This window comes from Camelus dromedarius, chromosome X, assembly GCF_036321535.1.
Source record: "Camelus dromedarius isolate mCamDro1 chromosome X, mCamDro1.pat, whole genome shotgun sequence".
Classification (NCBI taxonomy): domain Eukaryota; kingdom Metazoa; phylum Chordata; class Mammalia; order Artiodactyla; family Camelidae; genus Camelus; species Camelus dromedarius.
In genome coordinates this window covers 92,295,145-92,320,057 of record NC_087472.1, presented here as the reverse complement: position 1 = coordinate 92,320,057, position 24,913 = coordinate 92,295,145, and the positions used below count along the sequence as shown (strand labels likewise).

Below are 24,913 nucleotides of genomic sequence, written 5' to 3'. Positions count from 1 at the left end.
TTTCCCCAACTTTAATTCCATGTAGCAGTAAGAAGACAGAATAAAATGAAGATAGGTGTGATTAGAAAAAGGAGGTCAAGAATGTAGTATTTTTTTTGAGGATGAATCATTCAACAAGTACATTTGCATCTGCTCATTAGTGATGTGTTTGGGCAGCTCTGCCTTCACCTTCCTCAGTCACAACAAAGGATAGATGTTAGCAGAGGAAGATGTAGAGAAAGACAGACATACATCACAATATGAAGACTAATTTAGTCTATTTTCTAATTAAATATCAGTGTTTAAATTGTAAACATGGCTTAGAATGTAGGCTAGTATCACCTGATTTGTCTAATTATGCTAACATGCAGATTAAAATAATGATGGTAAAAATACATTTCTCTTTAAGTTCAAGTAAACATCATTAAAAGCAAGTGGACTATGCAATGTCAAAGAAGGAGGATAACAGGGCACCGCAGCTAGGCCACAGGTCCCAATGTTAACAGAGAATGAAGCCTTTTTTTCTGAAATAAAATTTCTAAGATTAATATTTAAAAAGCTCCCTTAGACAGCTCAGCGTCATTACTTCTGGAGGTCTCTCTCATAAGTGCCTGAAGGAGGTGACAATTTCTACACTGTTGGCCAACAAGTACTTGGGTAATCAAAATAATGTACTTGTTGATTTTCCCCATGTATTTATCATTTAAAATGAAAGTAGCTTTATCTTTTGCAGGTTGTTAAAAGAAAATACAAGCTTCTTGGGAAAATACAGAAAATAAATACACAAATTATTAATAATGGTTTTCTCCTGTAGTGGGACTTTGGATAATTTTTGCTTTTTCAAAAATTTATTTTCCATATTTTGTCCCAATGAGCCTAACAAGGAGAAGCTGAGATGTCATGAGAGGAGACCAAATGGCTCATGACAAAACAAGGCAGGGACAGAGAGGTGGTACAAGTTCAGTGATTCCTGGTTTTTGTTCTAGTCTAGGCATCCCCTTTTTCTTAGGACTTAGGTGAATGTTTTCCTTTGCTTCCAAAAGCCAGTCTAAAACAGGGACTACACTATACATTTGTGTTTATTAACTATTATTCCATAGAACCAAGCACATTGTAGAAACTCAGGAATAAAATATCCCTTTGATTTTATTAAATGCCTAATTTTCTGAAAGTATACAATAGCATTATTCGATTGAGATATGGTGAAACACATTCAGTGATGACTTTTAAGAGAAGGAAACATTCCCTAAAGCCAACCTTATAAGATTCTATGAGAAAAGATTAGTTTGTATTATTTTACATCAGAATACCCATACCTGTATGTGCATCTGTATATGTATAATACTCATTTAACTAAGGGCTAAACTTTTCTGAGAAACTCATTTAATTAACGTCCCATTTTTGCCCCCCATTAGTCACACGTATGTACACACACACATGCGCGCGCGCGTGCGCACACACACACACACACACACACACACACACACAAGTAGATAGTAGAACAGGGGAGGAAATTCTGCATTAAGGACACTTCAAACAGGTTAATGTAAATGAACAGGATGCTATGCACAATATGAAAACTGATATTTATTAGCACACTTTGCATGAAGTGCAAATTTTTCAAAGCTTTGCGATGCATATGAAAACATTCCATTTTTATGGCCATGTTTCATTATTCAGTAACATGCATTACTTTCCGTTGTTCCCAAATGCAAATTGTAAATCTGCTCAGAAGTTTCACTAATCTAGGATTTCACTTAATCTTTTGTGGTTGACCTGATCATTGCATTTCAACGAGAAAAGCATTTTAATGGAATTGAGTATAGAAATAGAAGATCATGTATCATTGAAATTAAAAGTAATGAAGTTAACTATTCATTTTAGTGGCTTCTTTGGGCTGCACTCAAGCCAATATTTTCATCTGTGGAATTAAATTTTATCATTATAAACATGAAATATATTTTATGTGCACAGGAAAGGGAAATTTTTAAAAGCCCCATTCATCCATTCACTTATCTAACTATTCATCTTACATAGACATTTGCCTTGATTCGCCTTCCTTTTTAAAAAAGTATTTATAATTTCCATGTATTTTATGTAGACAAGTAAAACACAAATCCATTCTTATTGTAAAAAAGAAAATTAAAAAATAAAACACACACAGAACATTTTAGTCTCCCTTGGCCAGTTCTCATCTCTGTTCTCTAACTTCTCTAGAGGTAAGCAGGTTTAAAACCAGAGCCCAAGCAATCAGATATTTTTTCACTGAAATTGTATGAATTGTTTTGCAGATAATTTTTATGCACCTTCGAAATTCACCCATGTCAGTACATATAGGCTTAACTCAGTTCATTTTAACTCACGAAGAATATTTCACAGAGCACACAAAAATTTTATCAGATCATTTCCCTATTTGTAGATGTTTAGGATTGTCCAAATGTTATATCATTACAAACAATACTTCAGTTATAATCCATGATTATGCCTCATTGTAAGCATACGCATGTAGTTCTCTGGGAAAAAAATATTAGGAAGGGGAACCGATAGTCATACGGTACAAACATTTTTAATTTTAATAGGTACTGTGAATTTGCCCTCCAAATGTTGGTACCAATTTACTTTCCCACCAGCAAGATGTAAGAGTTTATAGGTCCCCTATCCTTCGGAAGCACTGAAAAGAGAAAATGCTATTGACATGTTATTTTAATAATAATTTCTCTGATTTCTAGTGATATGTGGTTTTCATATACTTACTGGATATTTTGTCTTTCTCCTCTTTGAAATGTCTCTTCATAGCCTTTGACCGTTTTTATATTGATTTACTTTATTTTCTCAGTGATTCTTAGATAATACTTTGTTTTTTTATCCTTTGCAGATTTTATACAATGCAGATATTTTCTTAGAGTGTGCTGTTTATCTTTTTTACTTTACTTAAGTTGTTAAAATGTTTTAAATTTTATGAATTAAATATATTAATCTTGCATTTCATGGTTCTTTTTTTCCCCTACTGTTGTGTGTTTAAGAAAGCCTTCCAGCCTTCCCTATTGCAGTATCAGAATCTAAATTCTGGTATATTTATAGCTTTTTTTGATGTATAATCCATCTAGGATTTATTTTGTGAATGGTGTATGGTAGGAATTGGTGTATATACGAGTATGTGTGTGTGTCATAATATATGGCAGTTCTTTTGAAATACTAAGTCACATTACAAATCACAGACAACTATGGAATGTTAACTCAGTTACTTGGGTAGTTAGCAAGAGTTTTATGTTTCTTTACCCTGTGCTTTAAATATTTCCTCTAAAATAAGAATGTTATTTCCTGGTTATTTGGACTACCACCAAAATATATTCCTTCTTGCTTACTAAGGCCAATTCAGCTTTTGATTTAAACCCCAAAACTCTCCAATGCAGAACAGACCCATTTCTTCTCTCTTTTGTACTGGTGGCAAGATTCTTACCTAGTTTAGTCAGTATTAAAGTAACACCCACTTCTTTCCCTTATAAGGACCCTTGTAATTCGATTGTGTCCATCTAGATAATCCTGGCTAATCTTCCCATCTCATAATCCTTAATTTAATCACATAGCAAAGTCCTTTTTTTTTGCCATGTAAGGTAGTATATTCACAGATTCCGGAAATAAGATGTGGACATCGTTGGGGAACCATTATTCTACCCTCTGTAGTGCTCATCACTGTTCCATCTCACTTGTACTCATTGTAGAGATTTGTGGGTAGGTATGGGAGGAGGGAATATAGTGGTAGGAGTTGGGAGGATCTGTGGATGCCTTCAGCTGAGCTCAAGTCTGTACTCTTAGTGGGGGGGTTTCACTTAAAAGGGTATGTGGCTAAGGAGGCATCATAAAAGATAACCTTTAGCATCATCCCTGAATTGAAGGAGTTAAAAATAGGAAATTGCATGATAAAATTAAATGAGTTATATTTTGTAAAACAGAACAATGCCTGAGCAGAGTAAGCATTATATATAATATAGAAAAATATTATATATAGATATAGAAAATACATCTATTTTTATTTGTTAAATAAAACCAAACAATAATATCCACAAGGAAAGGAGTTTTAAGGAGACAGTTGACTTGTAAATGTGATATATCCTCTTGACCAGAAGAGCTGATGGATTTTGTAAATTACTTTCCTTGAGGTATATTAAACCTTCACTGTTGATTGTCAGGAGGAAATACACCTTCACAGGTTTGTCCAGTGGTGGTGATGATTGTGTATGCATTATACACTTGTCAAATTTTTATAAGAATACCAACTTAAAATCAAGAGTGAAATGTAGGGGGTAGGGTATATAACTTGGTGGTAAAGTGCATGCTTAGAGTGCACGAGGTCCTGGGTTCAATCCTCAGTACCTCCATTAAAAAAGAGTGAAATGTATATACTGAAAATGACATTATTAATTGGTCTAGCTCATGTTTATTTATTGAACACTTACACAATGCTAGATGCTACAGAGCATCAATGGCGAGTAACAGTCATGTTGTTTGAGGCTTTTAAAATATAATAATGTGAATTCTTTGTATACACGTACTTACAAAGTAGATTACATTATGGCCTAAAGAGAACATAAACAAAGGGCTATAAAACATTATAAATGAGAGTAATCACACATGTAAAGATATCTTAGAGTAAGTAGTGTTTGAATTTTTGGCTACAGAGGTGAAAATTAGACAGAGACACTGCAGGCAAGGGATTAATGTTACCTAAGTTAGATAGAAAATCCAAGGATATAAAATCAAAAAAAAAAAAAAACAACCAAACCTTTGACAGAAATAGAGAATGTTGGACCTATGATCACAGTGAGAGAGAAAATGGAAAAGTTCATTGTAGCTTTTATATCATATCCCATTGTGAGGAGCCTGTACTTAATTCCATAGGAGGTAATGAATTTTGAAGAGGCAGATGTGTCATCCAATCTACTTTTAAGAAAAGTTGATTTGGCTGTCATATATTGGATAGATAGAATGGAGGTGAGATCAGAGGGAGGGATAATAGTTAACAGCTCATTACCAAATGGCCTAAGTGAGAATTACTGAAGGCTTTGACTAGAATAGTGGCAAAGAACTGGAAAGGAATGGGTGGATGTGAGAGACATTGTGTAAAGCAGTATCCACATGATTTAGCAACTGATTAAGTAGGAAAGAGAGGGGCCCATAATGACTGGTTGCCTGCTTGGATGACTAGGATAATGTGGTATCAGAATAAAAACAGGAAATTGGGCAGATTCTTGACCAGATGATGTATTATGGTCTTTAGATGAATGGATTTAAGATGCTAGAAGAATTTTGAGGATGACTGTTTCAAACAAGGATTTGAAAATGAGGTTGGAAGTTCAGGAGAGAGTTAAAGATAGAGAAAGAGATTTGTGAGCTTTAGTCTAAAACAAGCTTAGGATGGGGAAGGGGGACTTTGTAGCTCATGTTCTATGAACTCTTCTTACGTGCCCTTTCCCCACATATGCCAAATGGTCATCTATCCTATATTTGTTCTTTGAGTCCATAACATCCTGGGGCAGGCATTTCTGTTTGCACCATTCAGTTAGAAATTTCTTCTTTATTTTGAGCTCTCAAAATTTCCTTCCTCTTGAGCCAAGTTTTTTTTATCTTGGGACCCTACCCTAGAGCAATTGCAGTTCTTCAGTCTTACAAAAGCTCTTCTGATATTTTAAGAAAGCTATAACATCCTTGTTTAGCCTACTCTTCCAGTAAAACAGGGAGTGCAAATGGTGTTCAGAGGCAATGTAATATCTCCATGCCTTCTTTGGCTGTGATCCTTGCTATAGTTTTCCCAGATATAAATAAACTTAGAGAAAACACAAGACAAAACTTGAATGAGTTCTGAGCTCAATAAATCTAACATGCAAAAGTTAATTAAGAAATCTCTGATGGGAATCATTGGGGTCTCCCTATGGACAAACGCATGGGGACACATGTGTACCTCTGTCACATCTCCCCCTTATTATACTCCTATACTCTTTTATAAGCTAAACATCTCTAGTTCTCACAGTGATTCATATGACATAGTTTCCAATCACACCAATTTCTAGTCTAACTAACATGGAGAAGAACAAGATTAACCTCTCGCTTGGTCTACACACTGTGATTTTTTTTTTTTAATTTTAGCTGAAATCAGTTTGTATACATCTCCCAGCTGGCTCATAGTCAGTATGCTGTGGCTGATGTCTGGTAACCGTCTGCAGCTGACTGTAACTAAGCGGAGGCTCTTCCCTGCACTTATGTTACATTTTGCCTTGTTACAGCTGACATTACTCTAACCTGCATGATCCTTTAGATCTCAAATCAATCATATTTATCAGGTTGCCTTCTATATCTCCATTTAAGACATTGTTCACAATGTCGAATGGTAAACAACTTATGTTTCAGATAGAATCCTTTTATCTAGCCACGTTTTTCCAGTTTCGGGGGACTGACATTGAAATGCTATAGAAGTACAAAGTGCTTTTTAAAATAAGATGACACTGCTGTTTTAACTTGAATTTATTTACATAAAACAACACTATTTTTGGTTAAGAGCCTTGGCTCTTAAATCAGCAGATCTGAGTTCAAATCCTATTCTATCATTGACAATTTATTTCTCCTCTCTGAGTCTATTTCCTTAAGTGTCAAAGGAGGATACGAATTTCTTCTTCCTAGGATATTGTGAGATGATGTGCATAAAACACTTAGCACCATGTTTGGTACATAATAAGCAATTGGTTATTATTTTTCTCTGAAAGTCTGATTACAGTACAAAAATGTCACTTTTACATTATTTGCATTCACTTTCATATAGAAAAAAATATATAATTAAATACTTGAAAAGAAACGTCTAACATATATGGAGAGCATCCATTTTGTTTTTGTTTTTTTTCCTAAAAGTAGATTTCGAATTGCTCTACCCTCTTCCTATCCTTCATTTTAAGGGTGATCAAGGCCAAGGGAGCAGTCTAGAAATATGTGGCCTTGGTGTCCTTACTTTGTGCTTTTGTCAAAGCTGACATAGCATCATCTGTGACCCTCAGTAACCATCCTGTTTATAAAGAATATTCCATTACTGATTTGCCGTGGCTAACCCTGAGTAAAAAAGGATGTTGGGGAGCTGGTGGGCATTACCCTATTTCAGTGACTGCCCCTCTCTCCACCACTGTATGCTTTATTTCTACTTTCTTGTTGACTGTATTTAAGGTAGTATTAAACCTACCCCTTGAGATTTTTATTTTATTTATTATATTTTATTGTCTGAAAGTTCTAAGAGTGTTTTATTTCACATTGGTTAGATGATTTTTATAGACAGATATAGAAATATCTATATATGCTTTATGCTTGTCTTTTATTAAACTTTGTTTTAAAATTGCTGGTTGATAATGCTAAATCTGTAGTTTTACTACAGAGATCTGAGAGATAGCTATCTTTATTCTTTCTCATGATTCTTGTTCAAGGCACCTTATTTCCTTTTGTACTTAGTTGGTTTTTGTTTGTGTTTTCAATGAACTGGTCATTTTCCTTTGGATATTATTTTTTTATATTATTCTGGGGGATTCTCTGAGGCCTAGGATAAAGGGGAACTCTTTTGGAAAGGATTTCCATTTGCCTTGGCAAGTGCCTAAGGTGTGATCACTCTGGGATTACTGTAAATTTTGCCATTTGCAGCAACATGGATAGACTTGGAGGGCATTATGCTAAGTGATATTAAGTCAGTCAGAGAAAGACAAATACTGTATTGCATCACTTATAGGTGGAATCTAAAAAATACAACGAACTAATGAATGTAACAAAAAAGCAGACTCATAGATACAGGGAACAAATTAGTGGTTACCAGTGTCAGGGGGAGGGGAGGGAGAGTGGGAGGTACAAACCATTGGTTATAACACAGGCTCAAGGATGTATTGTAAAACACGGGGAATATAGTCAATATTTTGTAATAACTGTAAATGGAAAATGACCTTTAAACTGTATAAAAATAAAACAATTTTTTAAAAAATAAGAAAAAAAGGTATAAGAGAAAAGCAAAAAAAAATTAAGTGAAAATCATAGCTTGAGATTTTTTGGAAATATATATAAAAGTACATGAATTTGTGCTATGAATCTACTTTAAGGATGTGTATGAGGTTGGAGAGGGTCAAGTTTAGTTATGTTTCATCATTTTCTTAATAATGTAGCCCTGAGCTTTACTAAATGGAGGTTGTTTCCAATTTGGGATTTGACCAAATCCCTTATTCCTACCCTTCCAGACCTCTGCCACCATTAGACCAAGACTATGGTGACTGAGATTACTAGGTCTAGTAACTACCCTCAAGAAAATGTCTTCAGTGGGCCTCTTAATTCTCTGAGCTCTATTTTTACTTAGATTTTGGTCTAGAAATCTTATGAACTGTTTCATTTTGAGAACAAAATCCAAAATTTTTCAGTGGAAGGATTGGTCCAAATAACCTACTTTGCCATATTACTAAAAATAGAACTTCCCCACTGTTTCTTATATAGGAGTTTTCTCAACCAGATTTTCTATTTACCATTTCAGATTTCTTGGACATAATTCTCATTCTCTGACTGCTACTGGCTTTCTAATCTCCATTTTAACTTAATTTTCTCCTTTAGACAATACAATCTATATCAACCATAAGCACCTTGAAATAGTTAACTCTCATTAATGATAGGAATTTTCCAAAAAAAAATTAAAAAAACAGGTGATTTGGTTGTGTGATTTCAGAATGGATGCATGACTGGAGAAATATTCAAGACTTGGAAAATTAGTTGAAATAAAAAGATGTAATGAGAAATTCATGAGTAGAAAGAGAGCATTATTGAGATGATTGACCAGGCCATTTAGATTGTCAGGGAATTAAATAAAGCCAGGAAGAAGTTATGGGATATAAGGTGATTAAAAGCAGTGAGACAGGAAGGAATGATGAAGGAACTAGAAGCATAGGAGCCTGTGTTAATCTTGGAAAATTCTATCCTGTATTCAGATTTTTAAAAAACCAATTAATGAATATTTGTCTATTGACCACATAAATCAGGGCTGTTCTGTAGTCTTCTCTTTTCTTAGAACTACTTATCAGATACTCTCTATAACAGAGGATCTTTTGACCTCTAAAGAATATTCTTGGTACATTTACTCATCAAATCAATACCTAGGAACAACAGAGAAATGGAAAGTTAATAATGTAAGACATCTGATATGTTATGATTTTTCTTTCATCTGGAGGTAATAGAATCAGAGAAAGTATGGATCTCATGTTTTTTGTATATCAGATTTTGTCTCCTGCTGTTGTTCCTCACTTGGAACAGTTTAATGTACTAAAAATGAAAGAGGGTATAATATGTGATTATATCATGAATTATAATATGTGAAAAATATATGTAAATAATTCTTTATCTCTGAATTTCTAAGTTTTAAAGCTTAAAGTTGCTCAGCCATCATTAATCATTTATTGAGCTCCTTCATCTCTGGCATTATGGTGTTTTGTGTATGTTTTCCCATTGAGTCCTCACAAAATCCTATGAGGCAGAAATTATTTTTGCTATTTTATAAGTGAAACTGAGACTCATAGAAAATTAGTAACATGTAACTTTATTGTTTATGCATGTCTCCCCGTTACATTTACTTTCATGTGCATTTTAACTGAGATCCTCGTATCAAGCCTGTGAGTTAGGTCAGATATTGTTATTCCCTTTTTGCATATGAGGACTTAGAGGCTCAGAGGTGTGACACTTGCCAGAACAACAAGTACACTGATATAAATGGTGCTCAATCTCAGTGCTTCTAATTTACAACGTATTAATTTTTCTACATTGCCACACTTCTTTGAAAGATAAGTGATGATGATAATTATAACTTTAATGATTGTGCAGAGCTTGGGATTTAGAAAACCATTACTAACCAATAATAACTATATTTAGTAATTTGTATCTTATATCTAATGCTATGAGAAGAACCCAAGGAATGCATACAGCATGTGAAGAATTCTAGGAAGAACGTAAAAAGTAGACATTATAATCATAAATGGCAATCTGTGTCCCAGCAACTTTTAACTTTGTCAGGTATGTTTTTTAAAGATATTTTTCTTTTTCCTGTGCTCCAGTGATTACAGCCAGGAAATAATTGTGGCATAAAGTTATAACCCCAATTTAATTATTTCGTTCTTCTTGGGTATCAGAAAAATCTCTTTTGTAAATTTAGATGTGATGATCAAAGTCAAAAGGAGTGTGTGAGGTACACTGTTGTGCTGATTGGTTGGAATTGTCTTTTCATTTTAGATTCTTAGTTTAGGTAACAAAGCACGTCATGGAGCCATAGGATCAGAGGGAAAAAAAACATATCTGTTAGCTATTTATAATTCCAGTATTAAAAGGCATACTCAGTGTAGTGCAACTCTGGAATTATAAAATTTTTATAGTATTAAGTCAGAGTTTAAATAGCTGATCTGAGGTCAGGCAACTAATAAATGGTGGAGATTGGACTTAAACACTATCTACCTTACCTTAACCTCATACTCTAAACCCTTAAGCACCCTAAGCATTTCCAGGATTCAGGGTTTGGTAAAGTGGCCAAGTGTGGGTCTTGGGATCATATTAAAACTTCATGAATTTAGATTCACTTAAATGTTTTTTAGCTATATAAGTTTTGGGTTACAGATGGAGTAGATTAGTCAGGAAATAATTATAGGAGTCAGAATTAAAATAAAGCTCAGATTAATTATAGCTCACATAGTTCACTCTTTTATATGTTGTTTCCTTTTAGTACATAAATACAGATTGAATATTTTTAACTTATTTCTGTCAAAACAAAAATTTTAATGCTGATTTTTATGTTGTTTTTGTTTACAGTGTTTGGTTGAATTAAGGATTTTTTTTTTTGGTTGCCTTTTATTTTTTAACATTTTTTATTGAGTTATAGTCCTTTTACAATGTTGGGTCAAATTCCAGTGTAGAGCACAATTTTTCAGTTATTCAAGAAAATACATATATTCATTGTCACTTTTTTTTCTCTGTGAGCTACCACAAGATCTTGTATATATTCCCTGTGCTATACAGTATAATCTTGTTTATCTATTCTACATATGCCTGTCAGTATCTACAAATTTTGAAATCCCAGTCTGTCCGTTCCCACCCCCTACCCCCTTGGCAACCACAAGTTTGTATTCTATGTCTGTGAGTCTGTTTTTGTTTTGTATTTATGTTCATTTTTTTAAAAGACGTCTCAACTCAACTGCTACTCTGATTCAACTTGCTCTTCTATTAATGAACATAAAAGGATTTTTTAATTTGAGTTTGCCAATCAAAACACTTAAAAAGCTAATCCTATTTTATATTTCAGAACTTTAGACAAAGAGTAACACATAGTAGTTTCTCAATAAATATTTATTGAGTGAATGTGTGGGATTAATATGCATATATTATTAATATGCCCATCAAATATTTTTTCAGCTACTAGACCAAGGCTTTTATAATTGAAAAGTGTTTTCTTTTAATAAATGTTCAAATTCTGATACTTCTTTTTTCTTAATAGAGTATCTTTCTAAAGCCTCTGAGTTTTTAAGGGTGTTATTGAATATATGTCAATAATGCTTAATGGAAAATTCATTAAATCTTAAGACAGTGATATGCACCATCCTACATAATGCATTTTTTTCAGCTGATGATGATAAAACTATGACTCTCAGAGATGAGAAAGTATACTATCTCCTAAACCTAGCCAGCAACAGCTAACCTCTTCTCTGGAAGTCAACTCCTTGCTGACTGATTTAGGATGGCCTCCAATGGAATAACTGGGGAAGCTAGAATCTAGCTCAGTGACATTTTCATCCTCCAGAGGCTAGCTCAGGTATGTTCTCATGTCAACAGCAGAAGCGCAACAAAAAAAGAAGAGATGTGTAACTACTGATTTAAGTCCCTACTTCCTGACTTCTGTCATCCGATTGGCCCAAGCAAGCCACATGATGGACTCAAATGCAGAGTGGAGGTGACATAGCAAACGGTCTGGGTACAGACAGGAGTGAAGAACTGGGTCCATTAATACAACCAACCTACTGCAAAAGTTTAACTACCTGAATCTATTTTCATAAAGTGTATTTGAAATTTCCACTATAACCTTCTGATTCCCTAGTTAGAACTGAATTCTAAAAGATTGACTACCTTAAACACACACACACACACACACACACACACACACGCACTCTTTGTTCATTTTCTGCTGATCTTGTACAATATAATTCATTAGCTAAAATACTCATTTCTTTAGAGACTGAGCAAAAAAGTAACAAGATTTTAAGTACAAATACACATGATATGTATTTCCTGTTCAGTATACAAGATAAATATTAGCCACATGGCATTCATCAAGTAAAATTTGTGTATATGGACATTTTATTTACAAGCATGCATTGCAAGGAAAGCATATATTTTAAAAATAAAAATGAGCTGATCATTATACAAGCATTCCAGTTGCCTATTATAATGAAATTGCGTTAAGTGTCACTTTTAAAGCAATGAAGATGGCATTTGCATATCAGTTTAATTGCTTTGGATTAAACATTAAAAGATGAGAGCCAGGAGAGCTTATTAAGCTAAAATGAGGGCAAGTGATAAAAAAGTGATATTATGTCAACACTGCATCTGAAAGTCTTTTGCTATTTCCATTTTAAATCCTAAATTGCAATGTTTCTTAAAATTATCACTGGATGCCGTAGAGTCTTGAAATGTAATTTAAAAAATTAAAAGGTTAATGCATTAATTGTGCTTTATCAGTACGATTTGATTTGAAAGCCAAGCTAGAGTTGTCTCCACTTAGTTAGTATTTATTTGTTCTTAATGTACTAGACTATAAGTTTTTGAAGGACATTGTCTCATTTACTGCTGTGTCTTTAGGGCTTTGACATCTGTCCTGTAATAGGTGCTTAGTAAATATTTGTGAATGAATGAATGCAAAGTATGGCAACCCCTTCATAGTCACTGTTAAGCATTTTAGGTGAGTGGCTGGGCATTGCTGGGTTTTTGTGGGTATGTGGGAGGGAAGGTAATGAAGTTTGTTTGTTTGTTTATTTATTGACGGTACTGGGGATTGAACCCAGGACCTCCTGCATGGTAGGCACGTGCTCTACCACTGAGCTATACCCTACCCCCAGGGCATTGCTGGTTTTGATTAGTGTCTACAACTGTACCCATAGGCTCCCTTCCACTCTGAAACACTGTATGCTCACTGGCGTTCTCCCTCTTAGCTTAGGGGAATCATCAGTCATTAAATACATGAAGTCCTCAGTCACCTATATTGAAACAGGCTATGTGCAGTTGGGCATGTGTGAGGCAACTTAATTTGCAATTCAGAGGATCTTCTGTTGGGATGTTTGATTTGGGGCTTATATTAGAATTACCATTTGTTGGTTGTGTCCAGAGCATCAGAAAACTGATGCCATTATCATTTGATAAGTCAATGATAATGCAGATCTCACTCATTTGCACTGGAAAATTAGGACCACTTCCAAGTTGTTGCTCACCAGAGTGATTGTACATATGCCAGATAGTCTGTATTGTTAGATAAAAACATATCCTCTAAATTTAGTGAGAATAACTGCTCCATTTCAGTGATTCTGGATAATTTCCTTTATGGAATGTCTAAGCAGCTTACAAATATTATTTTCTTTAGTCCTTGTAACAACTGTGTGAAAAAGGTCCTATAAAATATCTCCATTTTACAGATGGAAAACTTGAGGCACAGAGAGGTCAAGTGACTTACCCATGGTTTCACAGTAAGTGGCAGAGCCAGGTATTGGGATTAAGACCATCTGGCTCCAGAGGGTTGTGCTCTTACCACCATGCTATGAGCGCTTAGGTGTCTGAGGTTCCCCTAGGGCCCCTGAAAATGAAGTATTTTGTATGCCACAACTGTTATATTGTTGTTTTAAAATTTTAATTGTGGTAAAAAACACACAACATAAAAGTTACCACCTTAACCATTTTTAAGTATACAGTTCATTGCTGTTAGGTAGAGTCACATTGTTGTACAGCAAATTTCTATAACTTTTTCATCTTGTGAAATTGAAACTCTACTCACTGAACAACTCCCCATTTTCCCACCACCTCTGTTTTTAACCCCTGTCATCCCAAACATAGCTTTCCAATCTAATAAGACTCCATCAGACTGTTTTTACCACATGGCACAATAACAAGGAAACAAGAGACAGGAGAATGCTGTCTTATTTGCATACATTGGGATATGCCCCACATTCAAAACTTCTAAGAAATACAAATGCAAAAGAAATGAGGTGATTGGAAATAAAAAAGAGTATCTTATTGATTTGTTGTCTTCCTGTTCCTTTGGCCTTGGAATTTTGTAAAAGAGAACTTTTATGTTAATCAAAATAACCTATGACTGAATAATGAATTGAAGACTATTTCCTTGGTTCAAAGCCAAGAAAACAAACAAAAAAGCTGTATTTAATTTTCTTACTTCTTAAAATTATCTTAACCTCTGCTTAAAGTTAAATTACACTTAAATACTTATAAGATACTATTATTTTATATATATTATTTTTTACAATAATAGTTTCCATTTTGTATTTTTGATGTTTTAAAAAGACAACTATGACATTCAATGCAGAAAATATAAATTACGTATATTTGTAATTATATATAGTAAAATTTTAACCATTCAGATAAAAGTACTAACGCTATATAAATACATGCAAAGTTATACAATCTATGAAAACATAAAAAAAAATTTTAAAGGACATTTATATTAATTTATGTTTTTAATTCTTATTTTTTTTTAATTTTTACTACCATATTTGATTCACAAATAACTCTGTGAAATAGTTTGAAATGTGCTGTAATGAAGGATGATATGCAAATAGACTGTATACAGAGGGGTAGTTCTTAGGCTGAGTACTAAGCTATATGCAGAGAATGGCAAGGAGTTCTTGCTTGAGGGTCTCCACCAACACAGGGAAGTGAAGACGAATATGGCACATCGGGAGCACCAATAATTAAGTACTGCCAAAGCCACAGATGTGAATGGGGAAGTGGTAGGAAATGGGGAAGAGAGACAGACCAAATCCTGGTTAAAAACAACCCCATATAGTCAAGCGAAATAGTTTGAATTTGATTTCACAGAGTATGCAGATGCAGGGAAGGATATTAAGCAAAGGAGTGTGACATGGTCAGAAATGTCACAGATGAAAATATTTTATGATGAATCCATTTGCTAGTTTCTGGACCCATTCTATCTACAGATTTTCCATATTATTTCCTTAAGTTGGGTGGTGGTTCAGCTGTTAAGAAGCCTGAGAATTTCTCTAAGAATCCCTCAAAGTTCACAAGTTAGAACAGAAGTAGTCAGGGATGATAAGGATATGTAAAGAGATTTTCTATTTTTTAAATTATTTAAAATTACTTGGTAATTAATTCAGTTACTTTGTGAATTATTCTAATATCAAATAGTAAAGGTTCTGATAGGCTTGGGGAAAAGATGAATGCCATCATATTTGGGCATGTTAAGTGAAAGATGTTTACCAGTCATCCAAGGGGATGCCTCAAGGAGCAAATATCAGTGCAATAAAATAAAATCTTTCAATGAAAATAACTGTTTAACAAATATATTTTTCTGATATTTTTCAGTATCTCATTCTTTTCAAGCAACCTTCAATTCCAGAAAACTGGGAAGATGACTTTTTTGACTGATATAATTTTTTTTTTACATATAAAATATTTTGAAAGTATTATCCACATGTATGAATTTACTCAAGTATTTGGGGGAGGAGGGCATTTGAACTAGCTATTTAATTTCTTACTTTACATTATTACTCTAAAATACATTGTTTAGGAGCCACAGAAATCATTTGTAATTAGCAAGTATACTTAAAGATACCTTAGTATCACAGTTATTCATTCCTTTTCCTATAATTGCCTGTTGTCATTTGTTTCATCAGTTCATCTAAACTTACCATTTTTCATTCACTTGTCCATTTTAAGTCAAGAAACTTTTACCTTTTCTCTCTCGTGATTGTTATCTTGTCTGATGGGGACAAAATAATTGAGACAGAATAAAGGAGCAAGATGAATGGTAGACAGCAGGGGCATTTGTATGTTATGAAGTGTTTGCAAAATAATAAGCACCACATGAATAATGCATTTGAAGAATATTATCTGGCAAATGATATTGAGTCATATATCCAAATCATCCCTCAATTACTGAAGAACAAATTACAAGTGCCTAACGTATCCAGTTTTATCAGAAAGAGAAAGAATTCACCATGTGGTGCATCTACTAAGAGTAAAAGGGCTACTGTTTACTAAGAGAGGATTAAAATTTGTCTATCTATGTCTATCTATATCTATTTCTACAATTTGAAAACCTAAGGAATATATAATAATATATATTTAATTATATCTGTGGGATTTGAAAACCTAAGGGATATGTAAATAGAGGGAACCTAAGGAACACACATATATATGTATAATTTAAAAACCTAAGGAATATAGAAATATAAAGAGTACAGAATATGTAAATATAAGTAATCTAAGGAATATAAATATTATAATAATAATATATAGATGTATAATTTGCAAACCTAAGGAATATATAATAATAATATGTATTTAATTACATATACTTTGAAAACCTATTATCTGCAATTGATTCTAAGTTTGACTTCTATGTAATGTAACAGAACTATCATTTGCAGTAATATTATTACTATAGGTTATTTTCAGCTTAAGTACTTATGCTTATTTCTTTCAAATATTTAATATTTTATTAACTAAAATTAATTTAAAATTAATTTGAATTTCAGTATTCAATACATTTTACTTACATTAACCTTGACAGTAAACTTAAGAAGTAGATATAAGTGTTTACATTTTATAAACAAAGAAATGGAGATTCAGAGAAGTTAGGAAATAGACTTAAGGTTACTCAGTTGCCAAGTGGGGGTTTTGACCTCATGGTGGCTAGATCCATAGTCCATTCTTTTTTTTTTTTTTTTCAATAAATCATTTCCCTGTTTTTTTAAAAATGCATAGGGTTGTACTTTTGTATATTTGGTATGCCTCACAATGTAAAATACTGAGAAATGAAAGACAAAAATGAAGTAAAAACTCAGAACCCCTTCAATCCAATGCTCTTGCATTGTTGGGTTTTTTTTTTTAAGATTAAAAAGTAATGCAAGCCTCAGGACATTTTACCTTTTGACTGGCTTTCTGTATGCTCACTTGGTGGATGTGGCTGAGCCATTTGGGCTGCTACTGTGGTCACAGCCACTGGATACTGCAAGATTCCGAACTGTATTGGTTGTGGCTGCAGCTGTGGCTGTGGCTGCAGCTGCAAGGCAGAGAAGAGCTGGAATCTCTGCTGAGGGAGGCTGGGCCCAGGTTGGCTCTGGACAGAGCCCAGCTGAGGCAGCATAACTGCCTGGGGCTGCAGAAAACTCTCCACTCTGTTGAGGTTAAGGAGCATGGCTTGTTGAGTGGGTAAGGCCATACTCTGAGTGACAGGACCTTGTACAATGGCCTGTGGCACTGGCTGTTGAGGATGCAAAGTGGTGGGTTGTTGAAGTTGTTGCTGTGGAATCACCTGGTAGAGCCATGGCTGCTGTGGGGCCTGCTGCTGGGTGTTCAAAATGAGTGAACCTGGTGGTAGTTGGAGTAGACCTAAGGACTGGACACTGGAAGCATTTTTAAAAATAAATTGAACACCTCCTTGAGAAGGAGCCTGCGGTGCCATGGGTGGTGCATTTGGCAGGTGGCTGGACTGGATTCTTACAGGAGCTGTGGCCCCCCTGGTGGAGTCCTGCACAGGCTTGGAGCCTCTCCTCAAGGCCTGGCCTCTGCATGTAGGGCGTGCCACTTTGGTGACACTCAGGCCAGAGGATTTGGCCGAAACCTGTGTCCTTTGTGGTGAACCTGCAGTGGACGTGGACGTGGCTGTGGCAGGAAGCGTGCTAGCTGGATTCACCTCCAGAGAGGATTTGTTGGAAAGACTTGGTGTCTTAGGAGCAGGGGCAGGAGATGGAGGTGCATGAGAGCTGCTTGCCTGCTGTGAAGTAAAACTGCCACCTGAGGAACTCCTGGCTGAGCTTGAGGGAAGTCTTGTAGGTGGAGGTGGATGTTTGGCTCCCTTGCCTAGCACTGAAGACTGAACATACCCAGTCTTAGGCTGTTCTGGTTCTTTCCCTGGAGAAGGTTGCCTGAGACTGGCTGAGCCACTGGAGCTGGTTGACATCTGGACTGGACATTGGATGCTGTTCTGGACCATTTTCTCAGACCAACTGACCACTTTACCGACATCAGTCTTTGGCCTGGGCATGAAACTATAATGGTCATCTCTGGAGGAATAGGGGTGAGACAGTTGTCTTGTATGTCTGACTTTTTTACATGACCTTCTTTTTCCAGAGATAAGTGGATCGTTAAGTGACTGCATGAAAGGGAGCATTGTTGTTTGAGACTGATCGCCATCTTCACATCCAAATACAGAACCATCTTGTACCTCATGGGTTGGCCAGACTGTTGGTTGTGATTCATCATATGTGACAGAATTCTTCCCTTTAGCGTATTTCTCTACATCCACTTCAGAAGGTACAGCCAAGTCACAGGGTATTTGTTTCCACATATCTGCACAGTTCCCTGCTTTAAAAATTTTGAGGTCATGATGTTCACCTGTTTTAGTTTCTCTTATTTTTTTGCAAGAAGCCAATACTCCTAGCTCACGAGGAGGTGGACACTGGGAAAGCTCTTGCTCCTGATTCAGAGAGGCCAAAGAAAACCTCTTGAAGTTCCTTTTCATGGAGAGAGTGTTCAGCTTTTGCTTGTTATAGAGCATTCTGTTGGCAGTGCAGGCTACTGATATGGAAGGGTCTAGACACAGTGGTTCAGCTGTGGCTAAGATCAGCTGGCTCTCAAGCAAAAGTTTGTCCTCTTGGGTCCATTTCTGGTTATCGCTGGCTATGGCCTCTACATCACAGGCTAAAGTCTGCATCGTAGGACGTAAGAGAATATGCCTGCTTTGGTAACCGGGAGGTTCCCTGTTACTGGACTGCCTGTAGTCCCGGATTTCAGCTATGACACACCCATCATGAAAAACGTTAACCTGGGACTTTTCCAGGAGATCCACCAGAACAGGGGATAATTCTTCTGCGTCTAAGTATTCGAGTAATTCCCCTTCCTCATAAGGCAGCCGAATGCTCTCTGAAAATGATCCATTTTTTCCCTTGAGCATCAGGGAATAGCCCTCCTTTCCTGGGTACAGGTTGACCACCAAACACGGCAACGACTCTCTCCGAACAAGCTTCTCTAACAAGTTCACGTTGCTTCGTAATTCCTCCGGAATGTCAGGCTCTTTTTCACATTCTTCAACATAAATGTCATAAAGTTTTTCATAGAGAGACGTTTGCCCACTAGATGAGTGTTTCCTTTTAGGGGGTCTCTGTTGGGCGCTTTCAATGACATACTCAGCCCTCTCCAAAGCTTGTTCTAAAGCCTGTTGCATTATGGTGTAAAATACGGACCGTAAAAGAAGAGAAAACTTTAATTGATGAAGTGGGATGAAAGTCGTGTCTTTAACATCAAAGTATAGTTCGCAAAACGCCCTGACTCCACAGGGGAGCCACAAGCCTAACTTCAATATGGGCACCAAGAAACCCCGCCTCCAGTGAAGCAGTACACAAAAATCTTGTGAGTTTGTGAAAATACCTGTGTCTGTAAGGGCTGCGGCCTCTGTGCTAGGCCCAGCCTCGCCGTTGCCCCTGGCTAGGCCGGAAGTCAATGTGGCCCGTCACAGAGCCTTCTGTGCGCCTGCGTGCACCCTCGGCCTGACTCTTCCGCCCCGGGGCGGGGCGGGGCGGGGCGCCTGACTCTTCCGCCCCGGGGCGGGGCGGGGCGGGGCGGGGCCCCGCGCCGTCAAGCGGTCTGCGCTTTTTGTTCTCCTGCCTGTGCTTCCTATTGGTGAGTTGGGCCGGACATCCATGCAGTTTTACAAAATAATGACAAAGATTATTTTTTAAGAGGCTGATACAATACTATCTTTTTTATCCTTTTGCTTTTGTAAAATGAAGAACAAATAATAGAAAAATACAAAATAGAAATGTTCTAGGTGCTCCCCTCCTCATAAAAATTATGTTCAATCAACAGATACTTGTCAGGATGATTATAAGGGACTAATATGTTAGAATTGAGACAGTAGAACCAGTGACCAGTGACTTGCTGTGGAGGAGTTCACAGTTTCCTTGGGGAGGCAAATAAGTAATCAGATAAATAGAATACACCACAAATCATAGACTTTTGGACAGATCGATAAAGGAGAGGAAGTGCTAAACATGGAGACATGAGAAAAACTATTACCAAAGGAGGTGATAGTTGAGCTTTCTTAGAGGATGAATAGAAATTTACCAGATAAATAAATGGAATCAAGCCATGGCAATTCTGAAGTTAGGAGAGAACTCTAGATTGAAGCTATAGATGAAGTTGTCAACATATATTTGAAGTTATTTCCAGAGAGTTCCCACTAAGAGTCAGGCATATTTCAGAATTATTCAAAATACGGTTTATCTAATATTCCAGGAAATTTGCAACACAGACATTTTTATTCTCACTTTTCAAATGAAGAAACTGATATTCAACCAACTTAAGTAACAGGCTAACAGTAACAAGGTTACAGAATGGTAAACAGTTGAAGCAATGTATAAATATGTTTCTGACTCCAAAGCCTGACCTCTTTCCATTTTCCTACCAAGCTACCCCTAAAAGCCAAAGAGTATTTGGAAACATTGATAGGAAACTTAGTGGCAGGTGCCCAACAGGATATCATCTCAAGATAACATGTATATTTTGGAGTTTTTTTTCACAAATGTATTGCATAAATTACTTAGAAGCAAAACAAATCATTCATGAAGCTGCTGCCCATTAGAATCAGTCAATATAGTTCTAAAGTTTACAGAAAAATAAGCACCAAGGACAGTGAAGAAGTTATTGTAACTAATAAGTAATGTTAAGAGACTGCCTTACCTATATAATATTAAACAGTATCTTCCTGGTGCATTGAACAGTTGATCTAAGAGACAATTCCCCAAACACAGAAGTTATACAATAAGAGTGGCATCACATGTCAGCAGAGAAAAGTTTGTTTTCACTTAGTGATATTGGCAAAAAAATGAATCTGTTTGAAAAAATATATACCTTTGTCTTTCTTACCAATTCTGTAAAAGTAAATGAATCAATGATGACACTGTAAAACTACTAGAAGAAAATATTGGAGAATTTTAAAAATCTATATAATTGCAGAGTGGAGGAGGTCTTTCTAAAAGAAACAAAATCCAGAAAGTATAAAATGGAAGATTGATACAGTTACTACAAAAGAATAAAAAACAACCTGCATGGTAAACAAAATAAAATTAAATGGTAAATAACAAACTGGGGGAAAATATTGGCAGTATACTTCAAAAAGTTCTAATGTCCTTAATAAAAAGAGATCCTACAGCTCTGCCATTCTATTTGGTATTTTGTCTTTTTTTTTTTTTTGGTTTTCATAAGTTATCTTTATACTAATACCTTTATGTAATTATTCAGTCCTCTTTTTTCTTAGGTTTGTACTATAATGTCAACTCTAAAGAATATTTTAATTCCCACCTATGTGCTAATGAATCATTTTACTCTGTGTTCCTTTCTTCCTTCTCTTTGCACTTTTTAGTCATGTTATTTCTACTTTAGCAGAACAAACACCATTAATGCATCATTCCTCCAACCTTAATACTGCCATTATTTTAGTTCCAGGTTTTCAATTAAGTATGCTTACTACCAAAATTTCTGCAAATCTTTCTTCACCTTTTCTGTAAAATTCTCATTCTCTTATTTGTATGTATAGTATTTTCTGAGATACTGTTTCTTCTTGGCTCATACTGTCCTTTCCTTTAGATTCTTGAATTTGGTGCTCTGCTTTTGTTGTGCTTTGTGTTTTCTTTATGTAAGCAACTTGGCCTTTTTCTCTGAAGGTTCAGAGGACATTTTCTTCATTTTTAAAGTGTAATCGTTTTACTAAGCTATTTCGTGGAATTGACCATACTTTGTCGGTGTTCCTGGGTACATCATGGGTCTTTATAATATGTAAATTCAGAGCTTTTATTTCAGCAAAGTTTTTTTGAATTATTGTCTTAAAATATTTCTTCTCTTCCTTTGATATGCTTTTTTTCCCCTTTATGGATTTCTGTTATAAGTATGTTGGATAATCTCTTCTGCCTTTTCTGTCATGTTCTTTCTAAAGCTTTTTATATTATTTTATTTTATTGTCTCTTTCCTGTTCTATCCTTTATGACCCTGTGCTAATTATGTTTATACCTCTTCTCCCTTGGGAACTCTATGAGTTTTGTATTGTTGCCATAACAAATTGCCATAAACTTAGTGGTTTAAAATAACACCTGTTTTTTCCCTCATAGTTCTGCAAGTCAAAATACAAAGCATGCTCAGTTTGGTCTCATAAGTCCAAAGTCAAGTTTGTCTGGGATGGGCTCTTAACTGGAGGATCTGGGAAAGAATCCACTTGCAAGCTCATTCCAGTAGTTGGCCAAATTCAGATTCTTGTTATAAGACTAAGGTTCCCCCTCACTTTTTTTTTTTTTTTGGCTGGTTGTCAGTCAGGGGTCACTCTAAGCTCCTAAAAGCTGCTCACATTCTTTGGCAAGTGTCTTCCTCCATCCTTAAGCCAGTGATGACATGTTGAATCCTTTTTATGCTCCACATGTCTCTGACTTCCTCTTCTGCCACCAGCTGGAGAAAGCTCTATGCCTTTATGGGCATATGTGGATAATCCAGGATGACTAAGTCATGGTGCCACAAAACGTCCCATAATAACAAGAATGCTAACTCACCGTTTCTACATGTTCTGAGAATTAGAGTGGACCATCCTTCACTGGCCATTTTAGAAATTCTGCCTACCATAGGCACTTTGTAGTTTAATTCTTGTTCATTTCCTGTCTCTCCTGAGTTTGACTAGCTCTCTTTTCATATCTTCATGTTGTTTGTTCTTCTGTCTTTGAAGTTTTAAAAAGAGTTTATGATTCATAGTTTTCTTCCAATTCTGCAATTGATTATTTAAGTATAAAATTCCTGTTGGAGTGTCAAGTTAAAATTTCCTTCTGCTTTGTGCAAGTGTGGACATGTATGTGTGCAGAAGTGTTTTGCAGTGGTTTTATCCACTGAATTTTCATTTTTTGGGCTTTTCCGCTCCTGAACCAATAATAGAAGACACTTTGAAGGGGCTAGGGTAGGGGGATTGCATGGCTTAATTGATTTCATATTTCAAGATCACCTTATTTTGCTGCCATTATGATGCCATTTTTAGTTGTGGTTGTGGTGATATTATGTAACAAATTGTACATTTTATTTTATTTTTTGAAACATTTTTTATTGAGTTATAGTCATTTTACAATGTTGTGTCAAATTCCAATGTAGAGCACAATTTTTCAGTTATGCATGAACCTATGCATATTCATTGTCAAATTTTTTTTCGCTGTGAGCTACCATAAGATCTTGTGTATATTTCTCTGTGCTATACAGTATAATCTTATTTATCTATTCTACATTTTAAAATCCCAGTCTGTGCCTTCCCACCCCCGGCCCCCTTGGCAACCACAAGTTTGTATTCCATGTCTATGAGTCTGTTTCTGTTTTGTATATATGTTTTGTTTGGTTTTGTTTTAGATTCCACATATAAGTGATCTCATATGGTATTTTTCTTTCTCTTTCTGGCTTACTTCACTTAGAATGACATTCTCCAGGAACATCCATGTTGCTGCAAATGGCGTTATGTTGTCAGTTTTTATGGCTGAAGACTATTCCATTGTATAAATATACCACCTCTTCTTTATCCAGTCATCTGTTGATGGACATTTAGGCTGCTTCCATGTCTTGGCTATTGTAAATAGTGCTGATATGAACATTAGGGTGCAGGTGTCATTTTGAAGTAGGGCTCTTTCTGGATATATGCCCAGGAGTTGGATTCCTGGGTCATATGGTAAGTCTATTCCCAGTCCCCCGAGGAATCTCCATACTGTTCTCCACAGCAGCTGCACCAAACCACACTCTCACCAGCAGCGTAGGAGGGTTCCCCCCTCTCTATAGCCTTTCCAGCACCTGTCATCCGTAGACTTCTGAATGATGACCACCCCGACCGGTGCGAGGCGACACCTCACCACAGCTCTGACCTGCATTCCTCTGACAATTAGTGACACAGAGCATTCTTTCATGTGCCCATTGATCACCTGCATTTCCTCTCTGGAGAACTGCCTTCTTAGGTCTTTTGCCCACTGTTGGATTGGGTTGTTTGTTTTTTTCTTATTAAGTCGTATGAGCTACCCATACACTCTGGAGATCAAGCCCTTGTTGGTCTCATTTGCAGAAATTTTCTCCCATTCTGTAGGTTGTCCCCTTGTCCTACTCATGCTTTCCTTCGCTGTGCAGAAGTCCGCAAGCCCAGTTAGGTTCCATTCGTCCATTCCTGCCCCCATTTCTGTTGCCTGGGCAGACTGCCCCAGGAGAACACCCCCGAGATGTATGTCAGACAACGTTCCGCACATATTCTCTTCCAGGAGGTCCACTGTATCCTGTCTTATGTTTAAGTCATTTTTTTTTCAGAAAGTCTGATTTCTTCTGATTCTATGTCACAATCTTCTTTCATTAGAGCCCCTTATCTTCATTCAGTTCCTTTTTTTCCCTTCACCACTAAGTCTTCAAAGGACATGTTTCCTCTCAAAGTTATTTCACTCTTACTGAGAAGGGATGACCACCTCTGGTCCTGTGCTCTTTGTATGGTCCTTTCTTTTGATTTCCCAGCAAGCAGTGCTCTTATCTACCTGGTCTCAAATTATTTCTTAGTATTTCCCATCTTAGAGTTTGGCCTCAAAGGCCTCCTACAAATTAATGAAAATCAGATCAT

At 35.9% G+C, this 24,913-nt stretch overlaps 2 protein-coding genes and 1 non-coding gene across 4 annotated transcripts in view; 1 reads left to right on the top strand and 2 right to left on the bottom strand.

Moving 5' to 3' along the window:
• Positions 1 to 24,913, top strand: part of IL1RAPL1 (interleukin 1 receptor accessory protein like 1) — a 1,149,826-nt gene that overhangs the window by 645,266 nt on the left and 479,647 nt on the right. The window lies entirely within an intron of this gene.
• TRNAG-ACC (transfer RNA glycine (anticodon ACC)) lies at positions 13,046 to 13,119 on the bottom strand. The gene has a single exon. It is a non-coding gene; the product is annotated as a tRNA-Gly (tRNA).
• LOC105089300 (transcription factor SPT20 homolog) lies at positions 17,165 to 19,477 on the bottom strand. The gene has a single exon (XM_064482864.1). The coding sequence runs from the start codon at positions 19,475 to 19,477 to the stop codon at positions 17,165 to 17,167; it is 2,313 nt and encodes a 770-aa protein (XP_064338934.1).